General features: G+C 50.3%; 12 protein-coding genes across 12 annotated transcripts; 7 read left to right on the plus strand and 5 right to left on the minus strand.

Annotated features, from left to right (window-relative positions):
• Positions 1 to 362: 362 nt before the first annotated feature.
• K460DRAFT_362529 (HET-domain-containing protein) lies at positions 363 to 2,952 on the plus strand. Its single transcript, XM_040932660.1, has one exon. The coding sequence runs from the start codon at positions 512 to 514 to the stop codon at positions 2,816 to 2,818; it is 2,307 nt and encodes a 768-aa protein (XP_040794341.1). The 5' UTR covers positions 363 to 511; the 3' UTR covers positions 2,819 to 2,952.
• A 320-nt stretch (positions 2,953 to 3,272) lies between these two features.
• Positions 3,273 to 5,152, minus strand: K460DRAFT_362530 (FAS1 domain-containing protein). Its single transcript, XM_040932661.1, has one exon. It carries the CDS (start codon positions 4,899 to 4,901, stop codon positions 3,510 to 3,512), a length of 1,392 nt encoding a protein of 463 aa, XP_040794342.1. The 5' UTR covers positions 4,902 to 5,152; the 3' UTR covers positions 3,273 to 3,509.
• A 620-nt stretch (positions 5,153 to 5,772) lies between these two features.
• K460DRAFT_413297 (glutamate decarboxylase) lies at positions 5,773 to 7,883 on the plus strand. Its single transcript, XM_040937599.1, has 4 exons — positions 5,773 to 7,107; positions 7,165 to 7,356; positions 7,420 to 7,432; positions 7,479 to 7,883. Exons 1-4 carry the CDS (start codon positions 5,941 to 5,943, stop codon positions 7,748 to 7,750), a joined length of 1,644 nt encoding a protein of 547 aa, XP_040794343.1. The 5' UTR covers positions 5,773 to 5,940; the 3' UTR covers positions 7,751 to 7,883.
• K460DRAFT_41258 (uncharacterized protein) lies at positions 7,784 to 8,591 on the plus strand. The gene has a single exon (XM_040937550.1). The coding sequence runs from the start codon at positions 8,126 to 8,128 to the stop codon at positions 8,510 to 8,512; it is 387 nt and encodes a 128-aa protein (XP_040794344.1). The 5' UTR covers positions 7,784 to 8,125; the 3' UTR covers positions 8,513 to 8,591.
• A 1,537-nt stretch (positions 8,592 to 10,128) lies between these two features.
• On the plus strand, positions 10,129 to 12,207 carry K460DRAFT_401795 (cryptochrome DASH; the record flags this gene model as incomplete). Its single annotated transcript, XM_040936457.1, has 2 exons — positions 10,129 to 10,745; positions 10,815 to 12,207. 2 exons carry the CDS (start codon positions 10,129 to 10,131, stop codon positions 12,205 to 12,207), a joined length of 2,010 nt encoding a protein of 669 aa, XP_040794345.1.
• Positions 12,208 to 12,440: 233 nt separating this feature from the next.
• K460DRAFT_325001 (uncharacterized protein) lies at positions 12,441 to 12,935 on the minus strand (the record flags this gene model as incomplete). The annotated part of the gene is made up of 1 exon (XM_040930583.1): positions 12,441 to 12,935. One exon carries the CDS (start codon positions 12,933 to 12,935, stop codon positions 12,441 to 12,443), a length of 495 nt encoding a protein of 164 aa, XP_040794346.1.
• Positions 12,936 to 13,906: 971 nt separating this feature from the next.
• Positions 13,907 to 15,928, plus strand: K460DRAFT_269413 (uncharacterized protein; the record flags this gene model as incomplete). Its single annotated transcript, XM_040927566.1, has 1 exon — positions 13,907 to 15,928. The coding sequence occupies one exon, from the start codon at positions 13,907 to 13,909 to the stop codon at positions 15,926 to 15,928; it is 2,022 nt and encodes a 673-aa protein (XP_040794347.1).
• A 69-nt stretch (positions 15,929 to 15,997) lies between these two features.
• K460DRAFT_41305 (uncharacterized protein) lies at positions 15,998 to 17,767 on the minus strand. Its single transcript, XM_040937580.1, has 3 exons — positions 16,929 to 17,767; positions 16,551 to 16,871; positions 15,998 to 16,496 (listed from the first exon to the last, which is right to left on the minus strand). The coding sequence occupies exons 1-3, from the start codon at positions 17,420 to 17,422 to the stop codon at positions 16,067 to 16,069; spliced, it is 1,245 nt and encodes a 414-aa protein (XP_040794348.1). The 5' UTR covers positions 17,423 to 17,767; the 3' UTR covers positions 15,998 to 16,066.
• Positions 17,768 to 18,113: 346 nt separating this feature from the next.
• On the minus strand, positions 18,114 to 19,424 carry K460DRAFT_271743 (uncharacterized protein; the record flags this gene model as incomplete). Its single annotated transcript, XM_040927752.1, has 2 exons — positions 18,114 to 19,259; positions 19,353 to 19,424. The coding sequence occupies 2 exons, from the start codon at positions 19,422 to 19,424 to the stop codon at positions 18,114 to 18,116; spliced, it is 1,218 nt and encodes a 405-aa protein (XP_040794349.1).
• Positions 19,425 to 19,603: 179 nt separating this feature from the next.
• K460DRAFT_391999 (uncharacterized protein) lies at positions 19,604 to 21,331 on the plus strand. The gene is made up of 2 exons (XM_040935860.1): positions 19,604 to 19,733; positions 19,792 to 21,331. The coding sequence occupies exons 1-2, from the start codon at positions 19,611 to 19,613 to the stop codon at positions 20,851 to 20,853; spliced, it is 1,185 nt and encodes a 394-aa protein (XP_040794350.1). The 5' UTR covers positions 19,604 to 19,610; the 3' UTR covers positions 20,854 to 21,331.
• Positions 21,332 to 21,682: 351 nt separating this feature from the next.
• On the plus strand, positions 21,683 to 23,504 carry K460DRAFT_272675 (rab proteins geranylgeranyltransferase component A; the record flags this gene model as incomplete). Its single annotated transcript, XM_040927821.1, has 4 exons — positions 21,683 to 21,756; positions 21,817 to 21,935; positions 21,986 to 22,999; positions 23,176 to 23,504. The coding sequence occupies 4 exons, from the start codon at positions 21,683 to 21,685 to the stop codon at positions 23,502 to 23,504; spliced, it is 1,536 nt and encodes a 511-aa protein (XP_040794351.1).
• Positions 23,505 to 23,703: 199 nt separating this feature from the next.
• Positions 23,704 to 24,497, minus strand: K460DRAFT_41381 (uncharacterized protein). The gene has a single exon (XM_040937628.1). It carries the CDS (start codon positions 24,389 to 24,391, stop codon positions 23,903 to 23,905), a length of 489 nt encoding a protein of 162 aa, XP_040794352.1. The 5' UTR covers positions 24,392 to 24,497; the 3' UTR covers positions 23,704 to 23,902.
• Between the last annotated feature and the right edge of the window lie 101 nt (positions 24,498 to 24,598).

The raw sequence follows: 24,598 nt of genomic DNA on the forward strand, positions 1-24,598 counted from the left end.
CGTACTGATAAAAGATAGTATACTTTAAATATTGTTAAGGATTCTATTTACGGTAATGGTTTGCCTTAGGTGTACCCCCGGTCTAACTACGCAATTTCGTATGTGTTGTTATCCAATATCTAGAGGATAATATGTTAATCAAGGGGACTTGTTCTCCTAGGCTTTGATTACAAGAGAAGTTGAAGTCAACGAGAGACTGAACGTTCCTTCCCTAGATAGCGGTATGAGGCGTTCACCTGCCTCAGACCAGACATAATTCTGGCACGTGGGCACATGTCACATGGTCCAGAATAGGCCCGGTGGCCCGTGCATGTTTGCAACCTGCTCTTGATTTTTTCTTGAACAAAACTACACCAGGAGATCATAGTCAACATAATGTGGTCGTCAAAATAATTGGACTTTCCGAAATCGTATATTCAGTTGCACCTCACCTACGTCTTGCCGTAAACTCCTGAGAGGTACCACAATCTGTTGTGCTTGAAGAACGTTCCCTACGCTGTCGAGACACATGATGGAACTCTGCAGCTACTGTGAACAGCATCTAAAATTTGACCTGATCGGGAAATGGGCACGTTTCGCTTCAGAAGAGTCTGATGGGCGGGAAGATGGAGAATCCAATAAGCGAGAAATTGAAGAGTCCGGTGAGCACCAAGATGAAGAGCCTAGCAAGGAAGAAGGTGAATCAGAATATGTTGAATTTGGAGCAGGAATTGCCGATGATGGGGAAGAAGCAGAATATGACGAATCCGAGTTCGCATCGAGTGGTATTGGTGATGATCCTATTGTCGGCGACTTTGATTCAGAAGGAAGGCGTACGCTTGCTGCCCTTCGCCGCGATTCGGGTTATTGTAACTTCTGTTGCGGACTACTTCACCTGTTTAGAGAATGGGAATCGAAGGAAGCGTGCTTACAGGACGATCAGTCCCAAGATATCCGAATCGAGTATGGTCTGACGTTCCAATCCGAAGGCAACCCCTACGACGGAAAACTAGCACTTTACGATGCAGCTACATTTAGCTTTCATATAGTGCAGCCGAAGAAAGACGGACTTATTTGGGGCCCAAAGTTCTCCTTTCATAGATTACGTCCAGACTCTATGTCAGTCGAAAAGCTACTTGATGAATGCCCGGGAGTCAGCTGGCCCGAAGCTGGTACTGTTTGCGCCAGGATTCGACCTGAAGTCATAGATGGGCGCCTGTTCAAGAAATGGTCGGACTCATGTACCCAACTCCATGAGGATACATGCCGTATACGTTTTCAGGGGGATAGGCTCACTATGCTTCGGGTCATAGATGTGGTTCAGCAATGTGTAATTGACATGGAAGTTACAGAAGATTCTCGTTGGATTGCTCTGAGCTACGTTTGGGGTCAGGCTCGGGGCCATGTTCTCACCCGTTCGAACAAAGACCGCCTATACCAAACTGGTGCCCTCAATGAAGCGTACCTGCCAGCTACCATATATGATGCTATGCTTGTGACTCAAGCCATGCAGGAACGATTTCTCTGGGTCGACGCGCTCTGTATCCTACAAGATGATGATGAAGACAAGCGCACATTCATTGGTCGCATGGATGATATTTACGCACAAGCATGTTTGACGATCATCAATGCCGCTGGAGCCGATGCGCAGGATCCTCTCCCAGGCGTCCGTGGAAAAAATGTCCGAGAAACCCAAAGGGCTTTCGATTTTAAAGGAACCACTCTTGTACGACGACTAGACCCAATTGATTCATTGAGCAGTGGCAACTGGTTGGGCGACTGTGTATGGACAACTAGAGGATGGACCTTGCAAGAAGGCTTGCTTTCCCAGAGAGCTCTTATCTTTACCCCGGAGCAGGTCTACTGGCAATGTCAAGATGCGACCTGGTGCGAAGACTCTAATTGGGAATACTCGGCTCCGATCAAAATCCAGAAGCACTACTTCAACCTTTCGACTCGCGATGTATCCAGACCTCAGCTTTGGAATCCAGAAATTACGGATTTTGATACCCAATATCAGTTGTTTGTACGAGAGTACACACAACGCAGTCTGACGAATGGAGACGATATCCTCGACGCGATTAGAGGGATATTGAAGGCAATGCACAGAGTGACTGGAGAGTCCTTCTTATGGGCAATGCCGATGGGATTCATGGAAAAAGCCCTTACATGGCCAGTATTTGATGCCACGAGAGGAGAAGCCCATCTTGTTTCCAAAACTGGCGTAAAGGTCCAATACCCCAGCTGGTCTTGGGTTGGCTGGAAAGGCATAATATATTTCGCCGAGTGTTTCGGGTCTCTGTATGACACAACCTTGGGCTTGGACTTTTACAGCATAGACCAACAGTGCCCAGACTTCCTTCACCAGGATTACCGTACAGACAAAGCTGAAGATTCCGAGACACGGTCAACCCTGTTGGATCATCTTCGCATGGGCAACACAAGGACTGATATTCAGGTCGCTGACCTTCCCATAGACCCAACAACAAATCCAGTAGCAGACGCCTTGCTGTGTTTCTGGACAAGCACGGCTACCCTAGAAGTTATATGCAGTCAGCATGGGAAACACACGGAGAGGGTACATACCATCACAGTGCAAAAGCTCCAAATACGAATTTCAGTACATTTCTCGGAGCGAAGCACAGGAAGTGATATCACGAGGGCAAAATTTGCGATTATAGCGAAGGAGGACGCCCGCATAAGAAAGGATCACCTTGTTGGAATGATGCTCAAATACGATGGAGAAGGATGCGCGGAACGGGTCGGTCTGGCATCCATACCAGTGTCTGCTTGGCTTGATCTTCCTCTACGACAATGGGAGCCAGTTTTTCTGCGGTGAGACACTATTCAAGCGAACCAGACTAGGCAAGATACAACACTGGTTTGATATCCTTGGTGAGGATTCAGGTGGACTGGATGCATTACCGAAGGGTTTATATAACATAGATGATGGAGGACCTCCCCTGACCGATATCTCCCACGTGAACAAGTATGGTGATGTGCTAATACTTCCGTTCTAGGAGGGTTAAACTAGTATTGCAGCCGTATTCGTCCATCGTTAACCTTGAGATGAACAACAGTACATCAACATTTAGGAGTGAGAATCCGTGTGGATGGGTAACATGCATTCACGGCATGGCAAGTATGGTCGCAGTATCTCTAGATATCTCGTTAGAAGCCATGAATACTTGAACTGGGGGTCAATGCTCCCAGAGACAATGCTCCCAGGGACCCCGAGGCATAGCTGCTTACAAAATTTACATCACTCAACATGTCGATGGTACGCTTCCAGATCGGAAAGAGTTACAATAGAAGATTTCATTCGCTACAAGAAATCATATACGTGCTACTACCGTGGGCCGCTATTACGCTACTGGAAGCAGAAAATTGTATGTAAAATTACTCATAACGATCGTAAGTAGCCATGATGGCTGTATGGAAGTTTTCATCTCGTGTCAGCGACCACGTTGCTCAATCCTATTCAGATGTTTATGGCATCGTTGTGATAACCATGAACCATGAAAAGATTTCTACAACTCAATGTTCTCGTCAACGAAGGGTTGAAGGCGCTCCTTGATCTCGTCGACGCTCAGCTCCTCTCCTTGCCAGAACGCCTGCTCGCCATTGGTATTCCTGGGAGGGATCAAGACATCTGACACGACCTGAATAACACCATCGCTGGCTACCCCATCGTTGGAACTGACTTTCGCAAAGCGATTGACCTCGATTGACACCCACGGCCCGTAACGGATAACGTCAACAGAAAGGTACTTGTCGTGGAGCACCGTTGGCAGATCGTAGTGCAAATGTGGTGGGTGAGTAGCAACCTCCTCACTATCGTCCTTGTTCGAGTCGTAGAAGGCATCAGAGTAGAGTGTCTGGTTGACGACAATGTGGTACTCCAGGAGAGCACGGAGGTACTTCTCGCCGTACTTGCTGAAGAGAAAGGCGTTGGCCCTGTGACCAAGTTTCTGGAAAGCGTAGTTTGAAGGGGCAAATACCGTGCCCCCCTTATGCGGACTGTCGGTGCTGTTCAGTTTATCGAACAGACCAGTTTTGGTGAGGCCGAGTGCGAGAGTGCTGAACTCGCCAGGAAGCAATTCGATAATGGAAGCAACATTAGGGGGTGGAACAAGAATCGAGTCGATGCCGTGTATCACCCCGTTGGTACCGAAGATGTTGGCAGCAACTACCCTGGAGTAGAAATTGAGCACAAAGCCCTTGAAACCTACTCGGACAGTAAGGCGCTGCTTGTGTCCGAGCTTCTCTGGCTCATCAAGGGTCGGGATGGTGTAGCTGTGGAAGATGCGGGGTCCTGGGTAGAAGTCACCACTGATGTGGTACAGCAAGATGTCCTTGAGAACCTCCTTTGACGGCTTCTTTCCGTAATTGGGTATCTTCGCAAAAGCCTCATCCGTCGGAGCAAAGATGGTATAGTTGGCTTTGGTGCCGTTCAGGATTTCGACCAGGTCATCGTACTCGTTGATCAGCTTGGCGAGCTTGGTCGTGTACTTGCTCTCGTTGATGAGCTCGTACACCGTTCTGTTTGGCTTATCTTCGTGTGGTGGGTGGCGAGGCTTGCCATGGTGTGGTGGTCCATCATGTGGTGGTCCATGATGCGGAGGGTGTTTCGGATGATGGGGGTCTTCCTCAAAGTCAACGACGCTATGATCGAATGACGAGTCCTCGAGCCAAGACTCGACGTCGTAGCCAGCCTTGTGAATCTTGCTGTACAAGTCCTTTGCACCGTCTTTCACTCTACCAAAGGCGTCATCAAGAACGTTTTGGGTGTTGTCAAGAACAGTTTGAGCATTATCGACGAGTGACTTTCCCGACTTCTCGAGGTTCTGAAAGACCTCTGCGTCCGTGATAACGAATGCAGAGGCCAAGGGAAGGAGTGGTACGATGCGTGTGAAGCGCATGATGCCTAGCACTCAATTGCAATGAAGGATGTTAGGTGCAGGAAGGATAGGAAGAAGTAGGTCTCAGCGACAAAGAGCAATACGAGTCGATTACAGCACCACTGAGTGGCAAGATTATTGGCGCGGACTCGGTAACGTCAGCTTGGTGAATGCGGACAAGTAGACGGACGAGGTAACAAGACAACACAAGCCGTATGCAATATGTACAATATTCAGACAGATGTGTCTGGGGTAGTTTCGGAGATTCTGAGGGAAACCACGATGCCACCCATATCTTCCACCAAGGCCGCGTAACCTCCAGGCTCCAAGGTGGACGCGTAGCCCTGAGTCTCCTGAGACGCGGGGCAAGCTGGAGCTACCTTGGTGAGCACGCATTGGATGACGCCATTTGTTTCGTCCAGCACGAGCCCGACGCGGCACAAGCCACTGGCAACATGTAGGGACACAGCATGGTCTGGATTCGTTTTTAGATTGATGCTACACGATGCGAATGCTTCTGCACCTGGTTGAAGGAACTTGGAGGCGCACCCAGTCCGTCACGTGCTATCGCGGGAGCCGGAAACGAGTTCGCCGAGCGCTGGTCCATGCTTTCCCACTTTCACATTGCATTGCGTCATCAAACCGCCGTCTGCTGCAACACGAGCGGTTTGCGGCTAGTTGCCTCGTCATGCCACGCCATTCAGTGTTTGCTTCCGCGACGTGGAAACCCTCTCGGACGACACGTAGCGGCTTTTGCGGCAATTGTCGTGGAGCAGACCTTGCTGGAAATGTTGACATCTACGTCTTCATTGGCTGTGGACGGCTCTCGTAGGGACCACTTAGTGACGAAAACAAGCTTTTCCAAGCATTTGTCAAGCTTTGCAACTCTGCGCAGCATTCCAGGCCATTTCTGTGGAGATGCGCAGCCCTGGACGTAATGTGCCGTCATACTTCGTTGTTTTACACACAGTATAACTCTGCTGGTCCTCTGCTTGCTGCTGAAGCCTTCACGTTGACTACCTGAATTGACCCAATCCAAAAACATCCGCCATCAATCGCCATGCCTCTCGCCAGACAAGTGAATCCAGACGAGCTCATGAAGACTCTCCGCGACCATCCGGCCCATAAGGCTAGAGGTCACGGTAGTAACCGCGAAGTCTCGCACACTACTCCCTACTCGAGTCGCTATGCCGCCAGCACCGAGCTCTCCAAATTCAGGATCCCACAGGATGGCGCTCCAGCAGATGTCGTGCACCAGCTACTCAAAGATGAGCTCGATCTCGATGGAAGGCCCAGTCTGAATCTGGCATCCTTTGTGGGAACTTACATGGAGAAAGAGGCTGAGCAGCTGATGATTGAGAATCTCTCAAAGAACATGTCAGACGCCGACGAGTATCCCGCAATGATGGATATGCACACGCGCTGTGTATCTATCATTGCTAATCTCTGGGGTGTCCAGAGTGGTGAGAAAGCCATTGGATCAGCAACCACTGGCTCTAGCGAAGCCATCCACCTCGGCGGACTGGCGATGAAGAGAAGATGGCAAGAGAAGCGCACAGCAGCGGGCAAGGATACATCGAAGCCGAACATTATCATGGGGGCGAATGCCCAGGTGGCTCTCGAAAAGTTTGCCCGCTACTTCGAGGTCGAGGCTCGCATTCTGCCCGTAAGCGAGGACTCGTCTTACCGTCTGGATCCAGAGCTGGTCAAGAAAAACATTGATGAAAACACCATTGGCATCTTCGTCATCCTCGGTTCAACATATACAGGACATTACGAGCCCGTTGAGGAAATCTCCAACATCCTGGATGACTTCGAGAAGGAGACAGGCAACGACATCCCAATACACGTCGATGCGGCTTCTGGAGGCTTTATTGCTCCGTTTACTCACGCCAAGGCTGGTAAGAAATGGGACTTCCAGCTTCCGCGAGTAAAGTCGATCAACACTAGCGGGCATAAGTTCGGTCTGGTGTATGCAGGTGTTGGCTGGATCATCTGGCGCGATGAGAGCTATCTTCCTAAGCACCTCATCTTCGAGCTCCACTACCTAGGTGGTACAGAAGAGTCTTATACTCTCAACTTTTCCCGTCCGGGAGCGCAAGTCATTGCACAATATTACAATCTAATTCATCTGGGCTTCGCCGGCTATCGCAGCATCATGGAGAATACTTTGGCCAATGCGCGGTTGTTGAGCAGGGCGCTCGAGTACACTGGCTGGTACCGTTGTGTAAGTCAAGCCGATTATAGCGATGTAGCGTAATGCATGAGGCTAATCACCGCATAGGTTAGCGACATCCACCGAAAGAAAGGCGACCTCAAGTTCGTGGATGGAAAGAAGCAGTATGATGAGGGCGACACAAGCGCAGACTATAATGCTGGCCTTCCTGTTGTAGCATTCTCGCTTACGGATGACTTCAAGAAGGAGTTTCCCCACGTGAAACAGGAGTCTGTCAGCAACCTCTTGCGAGCGAAGCAAGTAAGTAACTTTGGCGTACGAAACTGCAGTGAGACATATACTGACTTCATACCTCAACTGTAGTATATCATTCCAAGTAAGTAATATATAACATAGTAGAGTACCATAACTAATGCGTGTAGACTACCCATTGCCACCTAACGAGGACAAGACGGAGATCCTGAGAATAGTCGTACGCGAAACCTTGTCTTTGGACATGATTGATCGCCTCGTCACCGACATTTGCGCAGTCACCGAGTTGCTGATGAAGACGGATGCAGTCGACCTTGCAGCGTTCCAGCCTTCAACGCCGAGTGTAGAGAAAGATCATGTGAACAAGGGCCAGAAAGCCAGTCAACAGAAAGACAAGGCCAAGCACCCGATGTCCAAGGGCGTGCATAGAGCGGTATGCTGAAAGCCGTCTAGTATACTTGCCGGTGGTGTAGCATACTAGCTAGGTTAGCAAAGCTGGAACAAATCCTATCCCAGCCTGTAGCGGTTCAGCTTGAACACTACAGCTCGGTTTCACAAGCATCAGCATCATTGTTAGGCAAACGTACACTAAAAAGTAACATTATTAACTCAACCCCTCAATTACCCGTCCCAACGTATTCTATTCTTTCACTTCCAACAAATTTCCTCCCTCCTCTGTCCTTATCGAATTATACCAGTTCTCAAGGTTCGTGACAAAATACTTATTTCACCAAAAGTTTCCATATTATCCATCTCAATAATTTAGATTCATTCCCAGTCAAGGGATGTGGTTTGGACAGATCGGGTTTGACTTGACATGTCCCACCTGTCCGCAAGAAATGCACCTTCTGCCATGTGCTGGCTCTGGGACTGCAGTCTTCTTTACCGCAGGCTTCTTTGCAGGGGCGCCGGTTTTGCGGGTTTTCTTGCCTGCCCTTTTGGCGGCAGGCTTCTTTGCCGGGGCGGGCGCTTTACGTGGTTTATTACCTGCCCTTTTGGCGGTAGTCCTCGTTGCAGGAGCGTTGGTGTTGGCTCTCCGTCTCCTAGGCCTAGTAGGCGGACCTTCGTAATAGTCCACATTATATGTGGCGGCACCGCGACGGGGTCGGTTTCTTGCAGCTGTGACGACGCGGGCGGCTTTGGGCGGCATTATGTTGTTAATTGTGATGAAGAGATTGTGTGTTTAGGATACAGGTTGTGTTGATGGGAGATAAGGGGATTGTGTGACCTTTTGTAAGAATTGGGATGAGGGCTCAAAGCCCGAAGACAAAAGAGATGATTATAATACGACATCTGGTGAACGTCAAAGGAACAAAGAGTCCTAGATAACGACACATGACTGTTCGAGCCTCCAAGAGCTATCATACGTCGAGACAGCGTCGTTGTTCTTGATTTGATCTCACATCAATCGCCTTCAGGTTCAAACAAAGAGGCATGAGAGCATATTGACAGCCTAAGAGATATAAGTCTCTTTGTGCCTTGATGTTCGATCAGAAGTATTTGGCGATCGCGATCGCACGAGCGTTCTGAAAACAACTTTGCATCCATTCTCTTTGGCTTGTCATTGTTTCCAGCACAGCAAATCTCATGATGTCAGTTTTCCGTTCACCTCGTTCGTCCATCTCTGAAAACCTAAGTGGTATTCAAGCCCCCCCTTCTCACAGTACTTTTGAAACTCACAACAATAGTTCAGCGTGCAAATCTGATGTTTCCGCTGCTTCCCAATATGGTCTCTCAAACTTATTGAGAATGCAGTGAATTTGCCAAGAGACTCCGCATCATTCCAATCACTCAATAGAGATGGTCTACAGGCTGTGTTGCTGCTGTTTCTTCTTTGTTTTGTTCTCTTCGCGACAACAAAGAATTCACCCGAAGATCTGCCATCCACGTACATTACATAGAGTTGGCGGTAATCGCGCGTCACAGCTCAGGCGCGAAAGACTGGTCTAGAGCTTCTACAGGATCAGAGAGCACCGCAATGAGAAGAGGCACAGCTAGAGACGTTGTGGGACACTGAACTCATGCTGCTTACGAAAGGTGTGCCACGTGTCATGCATTCAGCGAGGCCGTAGCCTATTTGGACTAAATCAACGTACGAGCACCTGCAGGTGTTGCACACGATCTTTGTTCTTAGTCGATGAAAATCGAGATCAAAGCTGCTACCAGATTGTCGATCTGTGGCCCTGTACTATAACACACTTGGCGCCCAGAGATCTCAAATCCTTCTCCAAACACTAACCCGAATAGGCAAGGCGTCTCGGTACTTAGATCGCGATCTCTCCATTACTCCATGACACGATCATCGCCAGTAGTAAACCTTCCCACCAACTCTCGGCCCGTCCCAAATTCGCTCTTTGCGGCGCCCCTGCAGCTGGCAGCAGCCAATAGCAGTTCTGCACTAAGCCGACTCGCACGTCATAATTCTGAGCGAAAGATGCTGCAGGAGGCATTAGCCACCTCGAGCCGGATCTCCTCTATCCCAGGAACCTGCATCTGTCCGGTGGAGACAGCCTGATATAGCTGACATATGACATGCTAGGACACCTGCTAGTGCACAGTCGCGTTGTGCCCTTGGAAAGTTCGGGAGGACATAGCTCCATTGTTCGCCATGGGGTCATGACGTCCAACACGTCGTGAGTTTCTGTTTTGTCTGTAGTACTGCAATGCTTTTGCTTTCTCAAACACTGGGCATTATTTGAAGCGTTTTTCCTTATGTTCCGACGTAGTTTTTCCTGGCCCCCGTGCAATACTTGCGACTTGCCTCTTTGTTCCTGTTGTTCACTACACAGACCCAGCACCTCGAGCGAAAGGTCCTCGATTATGTCAAAGGACCACCCGCGCATCCTGCTCTACATACTTCGCCGCGACATCCGCCTCTCCGATAATCCAATCTTCCACTTTGCCTCACACCGAACCAAACAAACGAAATCCTCGAGGTCACCCTCAAATTCCGACAAACGAAACCGCGATGACTCGCTGACCTCAGAACATGGGGACGCCAATTTTACACACGTTCTGCCGATATACATATTCTCAGCAAACCAGATCGAAGTATCTGGCTTTCTTTCTTCGCCATCAGACCAATGTCCCTACGCCGAAGCGCGCAGTGCGGTAGCGGGAGTATGGCGCACCGGACCACACCGCGCAAAGTTCATAGCTGAGGGAGTTTGGGATCTGAAGCGAAGACTTGAAAGTCTCGAATGCGGATCTGGTCTAGAAATAAGGGTTGGAAGAGTTGGGGATGTGGTTTCGGATATACTCGACTGGTATTCCAAGAATTGTGACAACGGCGACAACAAGGCTGAAATCACTGGGATCTGCATGACCGGCGATGATGGTACCGAAGAAAAGGATGACGAAAACATAGTTAAGGACATTGCGGAAAAGCACAACGTGGACTTCGAGGTATGGGAGGATGAGAAGTTCTACGTAGACGAGTGCGTAGACCCACATCTGCTTCATCTGTAAATGGTTGGTAATAGTTAAACCTTGCTAACTGGTCATAGCCGCGATTTACCGTACGAGAATATCTCCGAGCTTCCAAATGTGTATACGACATATCGCAAATCACTTGAACCGCTTCGCGACCGCCCTCGAAACCCTTTGCCCACCCCGACACAACTACCGCCACTACCGCCAGTTGTACCTCCACAAACAGGACCATTCACAGTTCCCACGAATTTCAATGAACTGAAGAAAAGGCTCTTAGCTCCGCTGGAGAAGGACCCCACATTCACATTAACACATCCGCCGCAGTGGCCGACGGACGTCAAGTCAGCACATCCATTTGATGGAGGAGAAACAGTTGGCCGAGACCGCATCGCGCATCTCATCCGCAGTGGTGCAATGAGCTCTTACAAGGCTACAAGAAATGGCATGTTAGGGTTGGACTTCAGCACAAAACTCTCTGCATTCCTTGCGCAAGGCCATATTACCGCACGACAAGTCCACTGGGCAATGGTTGACTTCGAAGAGGGAAGAGGAGACGGAAAAGACCTGGCAGGTTATGGAAAAGGTGAAAACGAGGGAACAGCAGCTGTCAGATTCGAACTCCTATGGAGAGACTACATGCGCCTTTGCATGCAAAAGTTTGGCCATCGGATGTTTTCTCTCTACGGCATCCAGGACAAGAGAGGAAAAGACGATCAACAAAACTGCCGCAAGCCATGGAGAACGCTACATAAAACCAAACGTGCAGGTGAAGACCCGGAGAAGGCCTTGGAAATATTCATGCGCTTTCGATCTGGTCGCACGGGAGTTGGTCTGATCGACGCCTCGAATCGAGAACTGTTTGTTACTGGCTACACGTCGAACCGAGCGAGACAGAATGTCGCCTCGTTTCTATCCTCGCACCTGAATATTGACTGGCGTGTTGGAGCCGAGTGGTACGAGTGTTTCCTCACAGACTATGATACAGCCAGCAACTGGGGCAACTGGCAGTACGTGGCAGGCGTTGGCAACGACCCAAGACAAGGGCGGATATTCAATCCGGTCAAACAGGCACTCGATTACGATCCACAAGGCGATTATATAAAAGCATGGGTTCCAGAGCTAAGGGGTATCAAGTTGACACGCACTATCGGGCCTGGGCGAGAAGAGGTGGACCAACAGCGGTTGATGTACCTGTATCAGGTTTGGAAACTGAGTGACTGGGAGAAAACCAATCTTGGTCTGAAGGGTCTTGAGTGGGTAGAGCAACCACTCACTAAGATCCAGTTCTCGGTGGGCCGGGCACGAGGCGGCCATGGTGATGGAAAGTCAAAACGAGGAGGTGGGGGAGGAGGTTCCTGGCGAGGAAGAGGCAGAGGCCAAGAGCGGAACTTTAGGAGGATGGGGAATGAGGACAGGGTTGCGAGGAGCGAGGAGGGTCCGACCATTGTGAGTAGTGAGCGGGTGTAGATAGTTTCGTTGGCTATAAGTTGCACAGTAGATCTGCCGCTTTTATTGCATTAGATGGTGCTGCATTGATTCATCTCAACCTTAACAACTTATACTTGAAAATCATACGAAATGAGCATTGTCTAACTTTCAATTTCCTCTACGCATCACCACATCCGGACGCCACCAAATGAAAGCCCACTTAAATTGTACATCGCCTAATCTATCCCGACACTATCTCAGCCCAACATAGCTCAGCAGTTGTAGGTCATAGTGAAGCCAGCATCCTTCGTGTCAGCGAAAGCCACACGTCCAGCCTCAGTCTCGCTAGCAATCTTAATCTTATACGTCATCAACGTACTGCACGTTGCCGAGTTGATAATGAACTTGGTAGGCGCAACAGGGCTGCTCTGCAGGGTAACAGTACCAAAAAGCGTCTCACTGTCGCCGGAGGTAGCGAAGATGTTGACGGCGCTGGCGCCAGATGAGGTGATCGGGTAGCCGGCAGGGAAGTTGACTTCAAGTTGGCAGCCGTAAGATCCTGCGGGCACATTGTTGAATGTTAGGGCGTTGGGGACTGAGTTGACTCCCCCTGCGTCTTGGTGAATGTCAAAGTTGATGGGGAATCCTATGCTTCGCGGGTACGCAACGGAACAGGCGCGGCGCTCAAGGGGCGCAGATGAGGTCGTTGGTGCGGCGCTGACGAGGATGGAGGTGCTCAGGAGAGCGGTGGCCAGGGTGAAATACATATCGATGGTGTTGGGGTGTGGAGAGATTTTGGTTTAAAAGAAATTGACTAGTAGAGTATGTTCGAACTGGAAGTTTCAATTGTGGAATGAAGCTGATAATAACCAGTCCTCGAAGATACACATGTTCCTTTATACCTTCAGACTGGTGCTTCTATATTGCCACTGCTATTTCTGCTCCATCAGCGTCAGCTCCAGCTCCAGCTCCAGGTCCTTGTCCAGCTGTAGGTGGCACTCCATTGATCTCGTGATCCAGAATAACTTTTGATCGCGTGAATAGCTCATTGCAACGGTTGCAGCACCGATGAATGCCTGTTCTCGTATCACTCGCTTACTATTCCCGAATACTCGGGGGTGCATCCTGCTGGTGCTGATGACTGCGCCTCAGTCAACCGTAAAGCTTACTGAGCTGAAGACTGCCAACAGTTTGCGAACCTTATGCGGATGGTATTTCAGATTGTTTTCGCCTGGTGATGATCTTGGTAAACAGCTGATCTTGGTGTGGAAAGAATAGATGGTGGATGCCCAGTTCTCGTGTCGCAGCGATTCTGAACCGCCACCGGACGTTTGCGCAGGCTACGACTTCACGAAGAAAACAATGAATGACAATATTGTCTCAGTCTGACTTCGTATAGAGTAGAAAATTCGGTCAGCGCGCAAAGTGGTAATAACGACACAGCGGCGATAGAGTTCCTACAGCAGCAGGAATAGCGACTCATGCAATCCATGATCACCAAAGAGCTGTCAGAAAATTCTCACAGAGATTAGACGTCGGTATCAACTTTTTTTAAGCGCAGGCATGATGATAACGGCAAGATGTGAGGTTGAAGCACACGTAGTGTGCGGTGTGAAGAGACGTAAGGTCTCCACCCGGGAAGCTCGCGACTTCCTGATCGTCTCGATGCGAGCTAGTGCGTGAACATCCGGTCACGGACCGTCATCTCTTTGCAAAGCACACAGTTACCTCCAACCTCATGGATGCTCTACCAGGAAGAAGCAGAGCCGGTTCTGTATATTCTGACACATTGAATGGTATCTCCGTCCGTCTACTTCGCTTCTCGCAGTCTGAAGATGGCACTTTTGTGGGTGAGCTCCAAACTTTCCGATTGGCTAACGCCCCTCATTTCTTTACGGCGAGTTATGTATGGGGCACGAGGGCAACCTCAGAAACTATTATCCATCTAGAAACCGGACCGTTACAAGTATTGAATAGTCTTGTACCTTTCCTGCACATGGTCACGAACCATGACGACTTCGACGACAAGGATTGGTGGTGGATAGACAGTCTGTGCATAAACCTCACGAATGGACACGAGCGGGAGCAACAGGTACGGATCATGGCAGATATATATAAAAGAGCACGGAGAGCTATCATTTGGTTAGGCGAGGAAGTCGAAGAAGGCAGCAATTGTACCGGTGCGATCGAGTTTCTGCATTACCTTTCTAGCTTACAAGTTGCGTTCAGTGGAGACGAGTTGGCCATGCGCAGAAACCTTGACGACCCAGATTTCACATCAAAATGCGAGGCGGTAAGCAGTCTGCTGTTCAGACCTTGGTTCACACGAGTTTGGACGCTGCAAGAATTTGTCCTTCCGAAAGAAGCGAAACTGTACTGTGGCAAAACCAGCATTACCCGCAGGAAGTTCAAGAGTGCGATATACAGCATGTTTCTGTGCAGCACAATCAGTCAGGATTTTGAGCATCGACTCGTGCCACGTAAAGCCTTTGACGGGGCCTTCAATCGTAGAAGGATTCATCAAAGATACGCGAACCCAAAATCGAGAGGCATAGGCCTTGTCTCCATCATGGCCTACTTAGGCAATCACTCAGCAACCGACAGCAGAGATCGCATCTTCTCCGTTATGGGTCTGATCACCTCGCGAGATCGTGAGCTTATAGGTGCACCTGAATACACTTCGAGCACCGAGCTCCAATTTGCAAGGCTCGTGCGATCCTTCTGGAATGAATATAAAAATCTCGATATCGTTTGTTTTGTACATCTCTTCAGCCGATATTCGGGTCCCGAAGATCCCGGCGCAGATAATGCAGTACCCTGGTGGGCCCCGGACTGGCGAGCCATGGCCGATTTTGCGTCGCCTGTTCCATTGATGGCGAGCCAAAGTGCAAGCGTGCACATTGACAATTTCAGGCCCTTGCGCTCTACTACCTGGAAAGCAAAGTACAACGCTCCTGGATCTCAGCTGAACAAGAAGGCAAACGTGCACTTCTCTGACAGCCTGAAGGAGTTGTGGTGTGATGGTGTCGTACTTGACACCATTCACGGACTAGGCGGACTAGACGACCGCGAGCTAAGGTGCAAAAGTTTCATCTGCGCAGAAGAGGGCCATGCAATGCTACAATCTACAAAAGACCAAGAAAGAGGCCCAAGATCCAAGATGTTACCTAAAGACTGGCTGGAGGCTATCGCCCGATCTCTCGTCCTCGACCGCCAGGATAAGTACCTTTGCTTCCACGCGCCAACACACTACATCAACGAGTTTTTGCACGTATGTTATGCCTGTATAGCCGATGAACCGGTTGACTGGAGCTTCGCGACTTGGTTCGATCACAACAAGAACCTACGATTCGGCAACCAGACATTGGAAGAATTGATTTACGCGGTGCCAGCAGAAACATCGTCCTCCCCACCACCACTGCATCGCCCGCCGTCGTACCCAATACATCAACAGGACGGGCCCGACTCCGATAAACTTGACACTTTCTTGTCACGATTCCATGACACGGTGCGCAAAAAGGCGCGGAGACTGATTGTCACCAGCGAGGGACTCGTCGGCATGGCGCCTTGCCGCGCTCGAGAGGGCGATGTTGTTGCAATTCTATTCGGATGCAGCATTCCACTTGTTCTTAGGAAACGAGGGGAGCGAGAAGCGTGGCAAGTCATTGGTGAGGGATATGCGCATGGGTACCTGAACGGAGAGGTTGCAAGCTTGATTAAGAGAGGTAAAAAGAGTACGCATCGATTTCGACTAGTTTGAAAGCCATGTAAATCATGGCACTGGGCCATATATCCTTGTACCTCTGCGTACAAGTTATGTGTGAAGCCCGGTACGGCTCCAACATCAGTATCGCTAGCTCACTTGAAGAGGACTGGAGTCTTTTAAACGAATGATGTCCTACGGAACGACTTTGGGCCCAATACCAAACCAGTCGCGCTCACGATCATGGATCCACATCCCATGCGCATTGGTCCTACTGGACACTAAATCAAAGCTCGCCCCAATTACGAACACGGTCCAAAAGAATCCTATGCACCGCCAAAATAGCGAGTCTTTCAGCCCTAGATGCTTTCCTAGGACGATAAAATGACCCTCAATAATAATGATCATCGCTTGGCTGATGAAGAATGCATATGCTCTATCATCGTTAAACGAGCGATGAATAAGCATCGAAGCTCCCCCGTGCACAAGCCCTGAAAGGCTGAATGCTATGAACAGCTGAATGTATCCTGAAGCGAGAGATCCTTTTGGGAGATGAAGTACGTCGCGCACGATGAAGATCCCTGGTGCAGAGCATATGCGGCGGCATTGTTGGTGCCATACAGTTCTGCGAATTAGGATCAGCCAGCAATTAATGTCCGCTTGGAGACTTTCAACTCACGAAAATGTGTTTCTCACGCTTGTCATCTTCCTCACATCTCCAAAGGTACTAGGACAGTCCCTCGGATTCGCCAACCCCGTCGCCACACTCACAGCGCCGTACGCGGAGTTGAGCATCTCCATACTCACACATGTCATGGCGAGGTTTACCCAAGCGTACCAAAAGCGATGCCAAAAGGGGTACGAACTGTAGCTAATAGCGGGTTTGACGGAAAGTATGTCCGTCCAGGAGCCGTGCGGGGTGGATGCGGTGTATGAGAAGAGAGCATCTTTTACCAAATATAAGAAGATGGCTTTAAGGGATTTGCGAGCTACGAAGCGCCTTGAGTTGTGTGAGCAGGAAGGAAAACAAGAGATCAAGGGAAAAGGGGGGACCTACAATCGTGGATAATCCGCATCGACTTGTACGGGCACATTTTTGACTTGGCACGACCACCCAACATATCGATTTGTCGTCGCCAGTCGAACACCCCACCACAATCTGCTCCGAAACCCAACGGGTACGACGGCCTCGTTACTCTTCTTCCCCAACCCATTCGTCTTGCTGTTCTCTTTCTCTTTTCCAGTGACTACTGGCTTGTTGTACTGAATCTTATACCACCCCTCCTTGTCTGGGCTACACAACAGGGTCCAATCTACATACGTGAGCGTGGCACTCAACGCCGCGCAGTTCATGCCATACTGTATGGCCCAGGGACTATCCCCTTCCCGGTAAAGACCCTGACAGAGGAGGAGAACAACTGCTGGCAGACTGATCAAGACGCGGAGGAATTGATGTCTCGGCCCGATAGCGAGGGCAACGATGTTGACCAGATATATCAGCGGAACCTGAAGTAGAGCAAATATCGGCGGCAATTCCAGGGACACGGCCATCTTCGCGAAATCGAGTATGTGGGGAGATGCATCTCGAGTTTAGGTATGCTAGCTAGCTTTATAACAGTCTTTCGGCTAGATATTAGGCCTCCCATGCTGGGGGTTTACGCCCTGGGCCCACTCGGAGGATAAGCCTGACGTGGGCCAGTAGTAGTAGATTGTGCACGTTAGCGTGAAAGGTTTCGACGATGTGATTTGATTTTTAACGCCGGGCAAAACCCCCGGACCTTAGGACATGCCTCCTACACCTAAATTCTATGCTAAACGCATGGTTAGGGTAAATAATATAATTATCCATACGTATAAACTTAGCTGTAAAACGGGTTATACAGCTGCATACACTGATATATTATTGTTGCTGTTTAACACTGTGTCTTGCCGGCGCTAGAGCCAGTCTTGCTGACAGGGTAAGCAGATCGTTGTATAATCTGAGTTTCCTGGGAAAAGGGGGCCGACATTCACACCTCGTGGGCTTCAAGACCTTCCCTTCCTGTTGGGCCCATCCGACTTTTGAGCCTATATCTGTGAAATGAACTTTCTCAAATGTATGCTTAGCACAGAGCCAAACCACACAGGTAGTCAGATGAAAACTCATCGCTTAGTTGGACTGAAAGTCTAAATGTCTCCAACTCCATGCGATGCCTCAAACAAATGCCTGCTTCACAATCCAGTCTCCCAATCCACGGCGCTATCAAAGCTGCACCTCTTGGAAACTAGCTCCATCGTCATCGTCCTCAACAGACGCCTGTCCCGATTTTGACCTATTTGGCAGGCCAGCTTCTTGCGCCTTGCCATCACTTGACTCGGGTTCTGACTCTTCTTCGCTATCGTCATCCTGCTCTTTCTCCTTCTCATGCTGCGGTTTCAGGTCCTCGGTCCTAACTTTCTGTTCTTCTGCCTGACTCTTCGGCTCTGGTGTCGTCGGTTCGCTCTTCTCGCTGATGCTGTCCTTGGGCGGTGGAGGAGGGGGCGCCGCACCATCTGTGTCGCGACCGGGCGTCGGTCTTTCAGGGGTTGGCGGCGTAATCTCCGTTCGAGGACTCTGTATTGGACTCTTGGGTTGCGGTTGCTGTTGTTGCTGTTGTTGTGGTTGCGCATGCTGGGGCTGTTGTTGCGACGATCCTGGCCCGACGTTTCGTAATCTCGGGTCTGCGTTCAAGTAATAGCCTCTCACGCCGACAATTCTGCCTTCTCTTTCACACCCGATGACCCAATCTGGCACCACAACAGGGATGTTGTTCTCGACGGCTTTTTCCCACGCCGGCCCTCTGCCTTCGGTGCATACGAAATGTGTCGTGTCGATACGAACGTTGTCCGCAATCTTGGCGCCAATTCGCTCGACAGATCGCTGCAGCGACTCGCGGAGAGAAGCGGGCATGTGGCCCGGTGTTATGGTGATGCCAGATAGATCCGTCATCTTGTGTGTCTGCACCTTTAGCTTCTCGCTGCTAAATGTGCCCGCGCTGGTCTTGAGCACTAGATGGAAGGTGTATTCGGTATCCACCGCCAGACCGCTCAGCTTGGTGCTGTGTACCTCGCCGGGCTTGGGGATCGTGCCTGCCTTGCTGCCATTGCGGTACAAGGTGAGGCTGCGGAGTTCGGCCATGGCAACATCGATGGGATCCCACTCGAGGACTACTGAGGTTTGCGTGGCATTGCGACAGCGGATGCCGGGGGCCGAGGGCGTGCGCTGGCCAAAGGTGCGGAAGATCTCAGACTGGAGCTCGTGGAAGGCTTTGGCGGCGTCGGATTCGGCTTTGTAGTTTCGCCCAACGTCGATGTCGACTATGCTCCCCGAAGAGATGTCGGGTGGCAGGAGGATACTGGGGAATTCGATCTGCAGCGGGGGTTAGCTATTGGTGAATTGCAGGGATGCGTCAGCGCAGTGTGAGCTGCTGCTGGGAGGCATGAGAGGCTTGGGCGCGCGTACGAGGCGTTTATCTTCGGTCAAGAGGACAGCAACGCCGGCATCGACCTTGCCAACTGTGAGGGAGACGAGCATTTCGAGGGCGGAAAAACGACTGGGACTGGAGTAGGATTGGATACGTGTGTTCCGTTTCTGGGGAAAGCCGAAGCTCTCTCGTCCCTGACTATCAGCAGCGGCCCGAAGAATCGCCGATGGCAGGTTGTTGTTCCATGGTCGCGCCTCTCCCAAACAAACAAACTGCAGCTTGCTTTCCTCTTGACAATGCCGCGAAGTGCTGCACAGAAAGCTAACCGTGCTACACAGAAAGCCAATCGTCGCTTGAGAGAGCAGACCAAGCCTAGTACTTTTCCGTTCACACAGTTGCCAGCGGAGCTGCAATTGCTGGTGCGACTTGACCAATACCTACTGTAGCCATATGGTGCGTGCTGACCTCAGCTGCCAGGTACTCTGTAAGTGCGACTTCGTCTCCGTCGGCCGCCTGTTACGATTGAGCCCGCATCTTAGCGCTCTGTTCGTCCGTTACCCGGAAAATACCCTGCGAGATATACTGGCGCAGATACCACCCCCTCTCGCAGGTCTTGTACGCATGTCATGGGCCCTGCACAAGACTAGGCTTCAAGACTTCGATTCGAAAGAAACCCTGAATCTTCTTCGCAGCACGGATCTGCTATGTTGGGCACCTACGAGCCAACGTATCTTCGGCGACAGTGACGTCCAGTTGGGCACCATTCATGACTTCATTGATCTCTATGTGGAGGTCGACGTAGCAGTCGAACTCGTCGCGCAAGGCTTGAACGCCACCATGGAGGCACTTGTTAACCCCCGCGCGGTGGTTGCGCCGGTAGTCCTCTCCACGACCGAATACACCCGGATTGCATGCAGTCTCTTCATTGTTAAGATCTACTGTCAACTACAGACAAAGTTCATACACCATTGCCGCGGCCGAACCGAGTTCCCTGCCGCGTTCATGACAAGCTTGAAACCCTGGCAGGTCCAACAAGCCATGTCTGTGGAACAGTTTCTGCAAGCTTGCATACACTCTTTCGACTTTGCAATCTACAGGGTAATCGAGAAAAAGCACATGTGTTTTCAAAGCTTATCCGAGAAGTCTTCGTACTTTCAAAAATACTTGGAAGTTCAAGATAGCATTGCTAGTCATGCTGGTTTACCCTCCTTCATAGATAAATTCTCAAGTGCTGCAAGTCGGCTCCCTCATCCTCTTCTGCTTCATCCTCAGTCGATGGGAAGCCTCAGCGACGTGGGTCATCCTCCCAAGAGCTCACAAATAGTGACGCAGCTGAGGAACCACGGTTGGATAATTTACATGTCAGGCATTGCAGATGGCACGATAGAATACGACCCTAGCCGATTGTTAACAACCGTTGGACTCCTCTTCTGGGACCAAGATCGCCTAATGGGATGGAGCATTGTAGATCAGGGTGATGTCGCGACCATCGACGACGAATTTTATCGTGTGACTCCGACATGGGGGTACAACCCGTGACCAAGAGAACACAACTAGGGGTTCTACTGCTATCGCGATCCGGTGTACATGGAGAAGGTAATGGCTCAGCAGATTGTTCAGGCCGGTACGATGTCTGTTGGAAGGGGCGTTGATTCAGAAGATGGCACTGGTGTGAATTGCGACTGGCGCTCCACCGTAGCCTGGTAGGTACATTGAGCCTGGTCCTGCACGTTGTGTCTGCGGGCTGGGTAGTCACCATGGATTCAAGTGCGAAGCGATGAACTGGACTGATGATGATTCTTATGAGACTGGGGAGCTAATTGCGAAGAGAAGCAATTGAGTATTTCCTTCAACCGTCATTTCATGCTTTGCTTGCGTTCACATGAATAAAATGACTGTGACCCAGTTCAAATGATCCAGATCCTCAAAACGCTCGTCCGTCCGTCCGTCCGTCCGTCAACTTCACAATCGGCAGATCTGCTTAGGAACGGATCCAGAGTGCTAAGGGTATTCATCCCACCTTTCATTTCTTCTGCAAACGTGACCCGTTCCACTTCGGCAAGTGACATCTGCTGCACTTTCAATCTTCAGTTTGTATCGCCACATTCGAGCCGCTAATTCAGGTAAAATCCGAAGCAGTAGATACCGGACGATGGGTTTCTTCTCACACGCACATGCCAGATCAGTGAAGGCCTGGTTGCGTTCAGACATGCCACATATATCAGCCATGTCCTCCGCGTGCGCGATGTTGAAGGAAAGCTCGTCAGGCGCAATCCGCAGATTTTGTTCATCAGCTTGCTTAGTCACGTCCGCGCTAACTGGACGCTACCAAGTTCTTCCGACACCTCACTTTTCCTGCAGCTCCACCATGGAAACTCTCGACAACACTGAATGGGATGTGCTTATAGTCGGCACTGGACTACAGCAGTCTTTGCTCGCTTTGTACGTTTTCACCTGCTGTGAGACGGCGTGGACGCGATCTGACTGACGCAGCACTTGAAGAGCCTTGTCGCGCTCGGGGAAGAAAATCCTCCACATCGACGAGAATGACTACTACGGCGGTGCCGAAGCGGCTTTCAGCTTACAGGAAGCTGAGGAGTGGGTGCAGCGGGTGAATGATGGTAAGAAACACATGTCACTGGAACACCTTGCAGCTACTAATACCTCGAAGATGCATCGAATGCTGCCTTCTCCCATATTACCATCATCAAGCCCGAGGCCACCAGGTCAGACTCATCAGCACCCGTATTGTCGTTCCCGAGAGCATACAGCTTGGCACTTAGCCCGCAGCTGATATATGCACGCTCGTCGCTCCTCCAATACCTTGTCTCTTCAAGGGTCTACCGTCAGCTTGAATTTCTAGCTGTCGGTAGTTGGTGGGTATACTCTGCAGATGAGGGCAGCGAGAGCTCGGTTGCATCTCCAAATGCTTCACGACATGGGAGGTTGCTGAAGGTACCAAACGGACGAGAAGACGTCTTCCAGAATCATGACCTCGACTTCAAGGCGAAGCGCGCTCTCATGAAGTTCTTGCGTTTCATCAGCGAGTACGAAGAGCAGACTGAGGTCTGGGAAGGGTACCGACAGAAACCTTTCCCCACCTTCCTCTCAGAGCAATTCAAGGTCCCGGATTCCCTACAGGATCCGTTGCTCGCACTCACACTCTCGCCGTCGGGCTCGGATCAGACGACCACTGAGTATGCGCTACCGCGGATTGCCAGGCACCTACGCTCGATTGGCGTCTTTGGTGCTGGCTTCGGAGCAGTCATCCCTAAATGGGGCGGAATATCGGAGATCAGTCAGGTTTCATGTCGAGCTTGTGCTGTCGGTGGTGGTGTGTATGTGCTTGGAAAAGGCCTATCACCCGCAAGTGACAGCGCTGTGGAGACAACAGAGAACGGTATCAAGCTTCGCCTGAAAGACGGCGAAGCTGTCACCACGAGATGGGTCGTAGGTGGAAACACCGCGACCGCACAGGAGGACTCTTGCTGCCGCTCAATGACCGTTGTCTCATCTCCCCTTACGCCCTTGTTCCCGCCTATCGCCGAAGAAGCACCAGCACCAGCTTGTGCTGTTGTTATCTTCCCGTCTAGCTCACTGTCGCTGGACGGGCATACTGAAGAGCTCCCACCAGTGCAACTCTTTGTGCACTCGAGCGACACGGGTGAATGCCCCTCGGGTCAAAGTAAGTCTATTCCTTTTTGCTTGCTTTGCTATTATGATGATCAAACCTTACGAATACTTATCTACATTGTCTGAATTCTATTGAAGACAAAAACTCTGACAACCTGATATCGGCTTTACAACCAACTTCTGTTACAACATACTTTTGGCATTTCAAGTCACTGACAGATTGCTCAGGTTTACTCTATGCGTCTACCTCGCTGAGTGGCGAGAAGGGGTTTGAGCTCCTTCAACAAGCTGTCGATGAGTTCTTGTCTTCGGTAGATGTTACGCCACAGCCCAACATACTCTGGTCGGTCAGATACCAGCAACAACCATCGTCCGGATCCGAGTCACTTCCCACGGGTGCCGGAGATCAGGTCCTCCGCTTTCCCCCTCCATCAATGGATCTTGCCTTCGATGACTCCGTGTTGGAGAACGTCCAGGGACTATGGCAGAAGATCGCAGGTGATGACGGAGGGCAATTTCTGATATTCCAGGACAGGGAAGCGTATGATGACGAGTAATCAGTCCAATATAATGACAATCCATGATTATAATGCCTTTGTACAATGAATACTGTAGTGGCTTCTTCACTTACATGCTCGCCCTCACCCCTCATTCTTTGAAGTGGCTTTCCAAGATTCTCCATGGCCGTTTTGTACACATCAGGCTATGTCATTTGCTCTGATAGTAATAGTGCTCCTCAAGTCCCGCCTCACTGGAGCGAACATCGCCACTACTACCCGTATATCCTGTGACCCCTTTCTTCGTTTCCCTTCCTATCAGTCCATTCATCCCTCGGCGCACTCCACCGCACAGATATTCATTCCCCACCAAGCAAATCCATTATAACCCCCTAAGTTGATGCAATTATTCACCGTACATGCGCATCTGTATCCGCTTCGACGAATCGAATAGGCTGTCAGTCTAGTCGTTCGTATTGCGCAGGCGTGCGAATGACTCTGCGGAGCAGCTGGTGTCCCAAAACTGAGCTTACGATGAAGAAAAGTACGATGTAGATGGTTGTGGACTCGAGCATTTCCAACTCTTCTTGTTCTCGGCCCTTTTTACAATGTTTTTTCAAGTTGTTTTTTATGTTGGATTTGAGAAGATGGTGGTGGTTGCTTGAGGAGGAAAGGCTTAGGGTATACGGAATAAATGGAAGAAAGAAGTAGTGGTTTGATTTGATTGAACGGTTGTTGTTGTAGAATGTGAGCTTTGAGTGATTTTGAGAGCGAGGCGTGCTTCCATCATGATGCGTGAGATGCGCAGACAGGTATATGGGGTTGTAGATGGGATGGGATGAGATGAGAGGGGGCCTTATTACTGCTGGGCGTAAGCTTGTACGAACAAGCACAAGCACAGGCTCACCATTCGCTACGCGATAGGTGCTTACGGGTCGAAATGTCATGACCGCTGTCCATGGTGTTAGCGTTGTTGAAAAAGGATAAAGGTGCGAGACATTGAGGCACTGCTTGGGACCTTCTGTTTGTGAAGACTCGAACAAGTCACGCGTGGTGGGTATCGTATTTCGCTAATATAACGCATCGCATCAGATCTGCCGTATTCAAATCAAAATCTTCCAATCCTGATTCACGTTTGGAAGCCTTCGGTACAC

This window comes from Cucurbitaria berberidis (assembly GCF_010015615.1).
Source record: "Cucurbitaria berberidis CBS 394.84 unplaced genomic scaffold K460scaffold_1, whole genome shotgun sequence".
NCBI classification, from domain to species: Eukaryota; Fungi; Ascomycota; class Dothideomycetes; order Pleosporales; family Cucurbitariaceae; genus Cucurbitaria; species Cucurbitaria berberidis.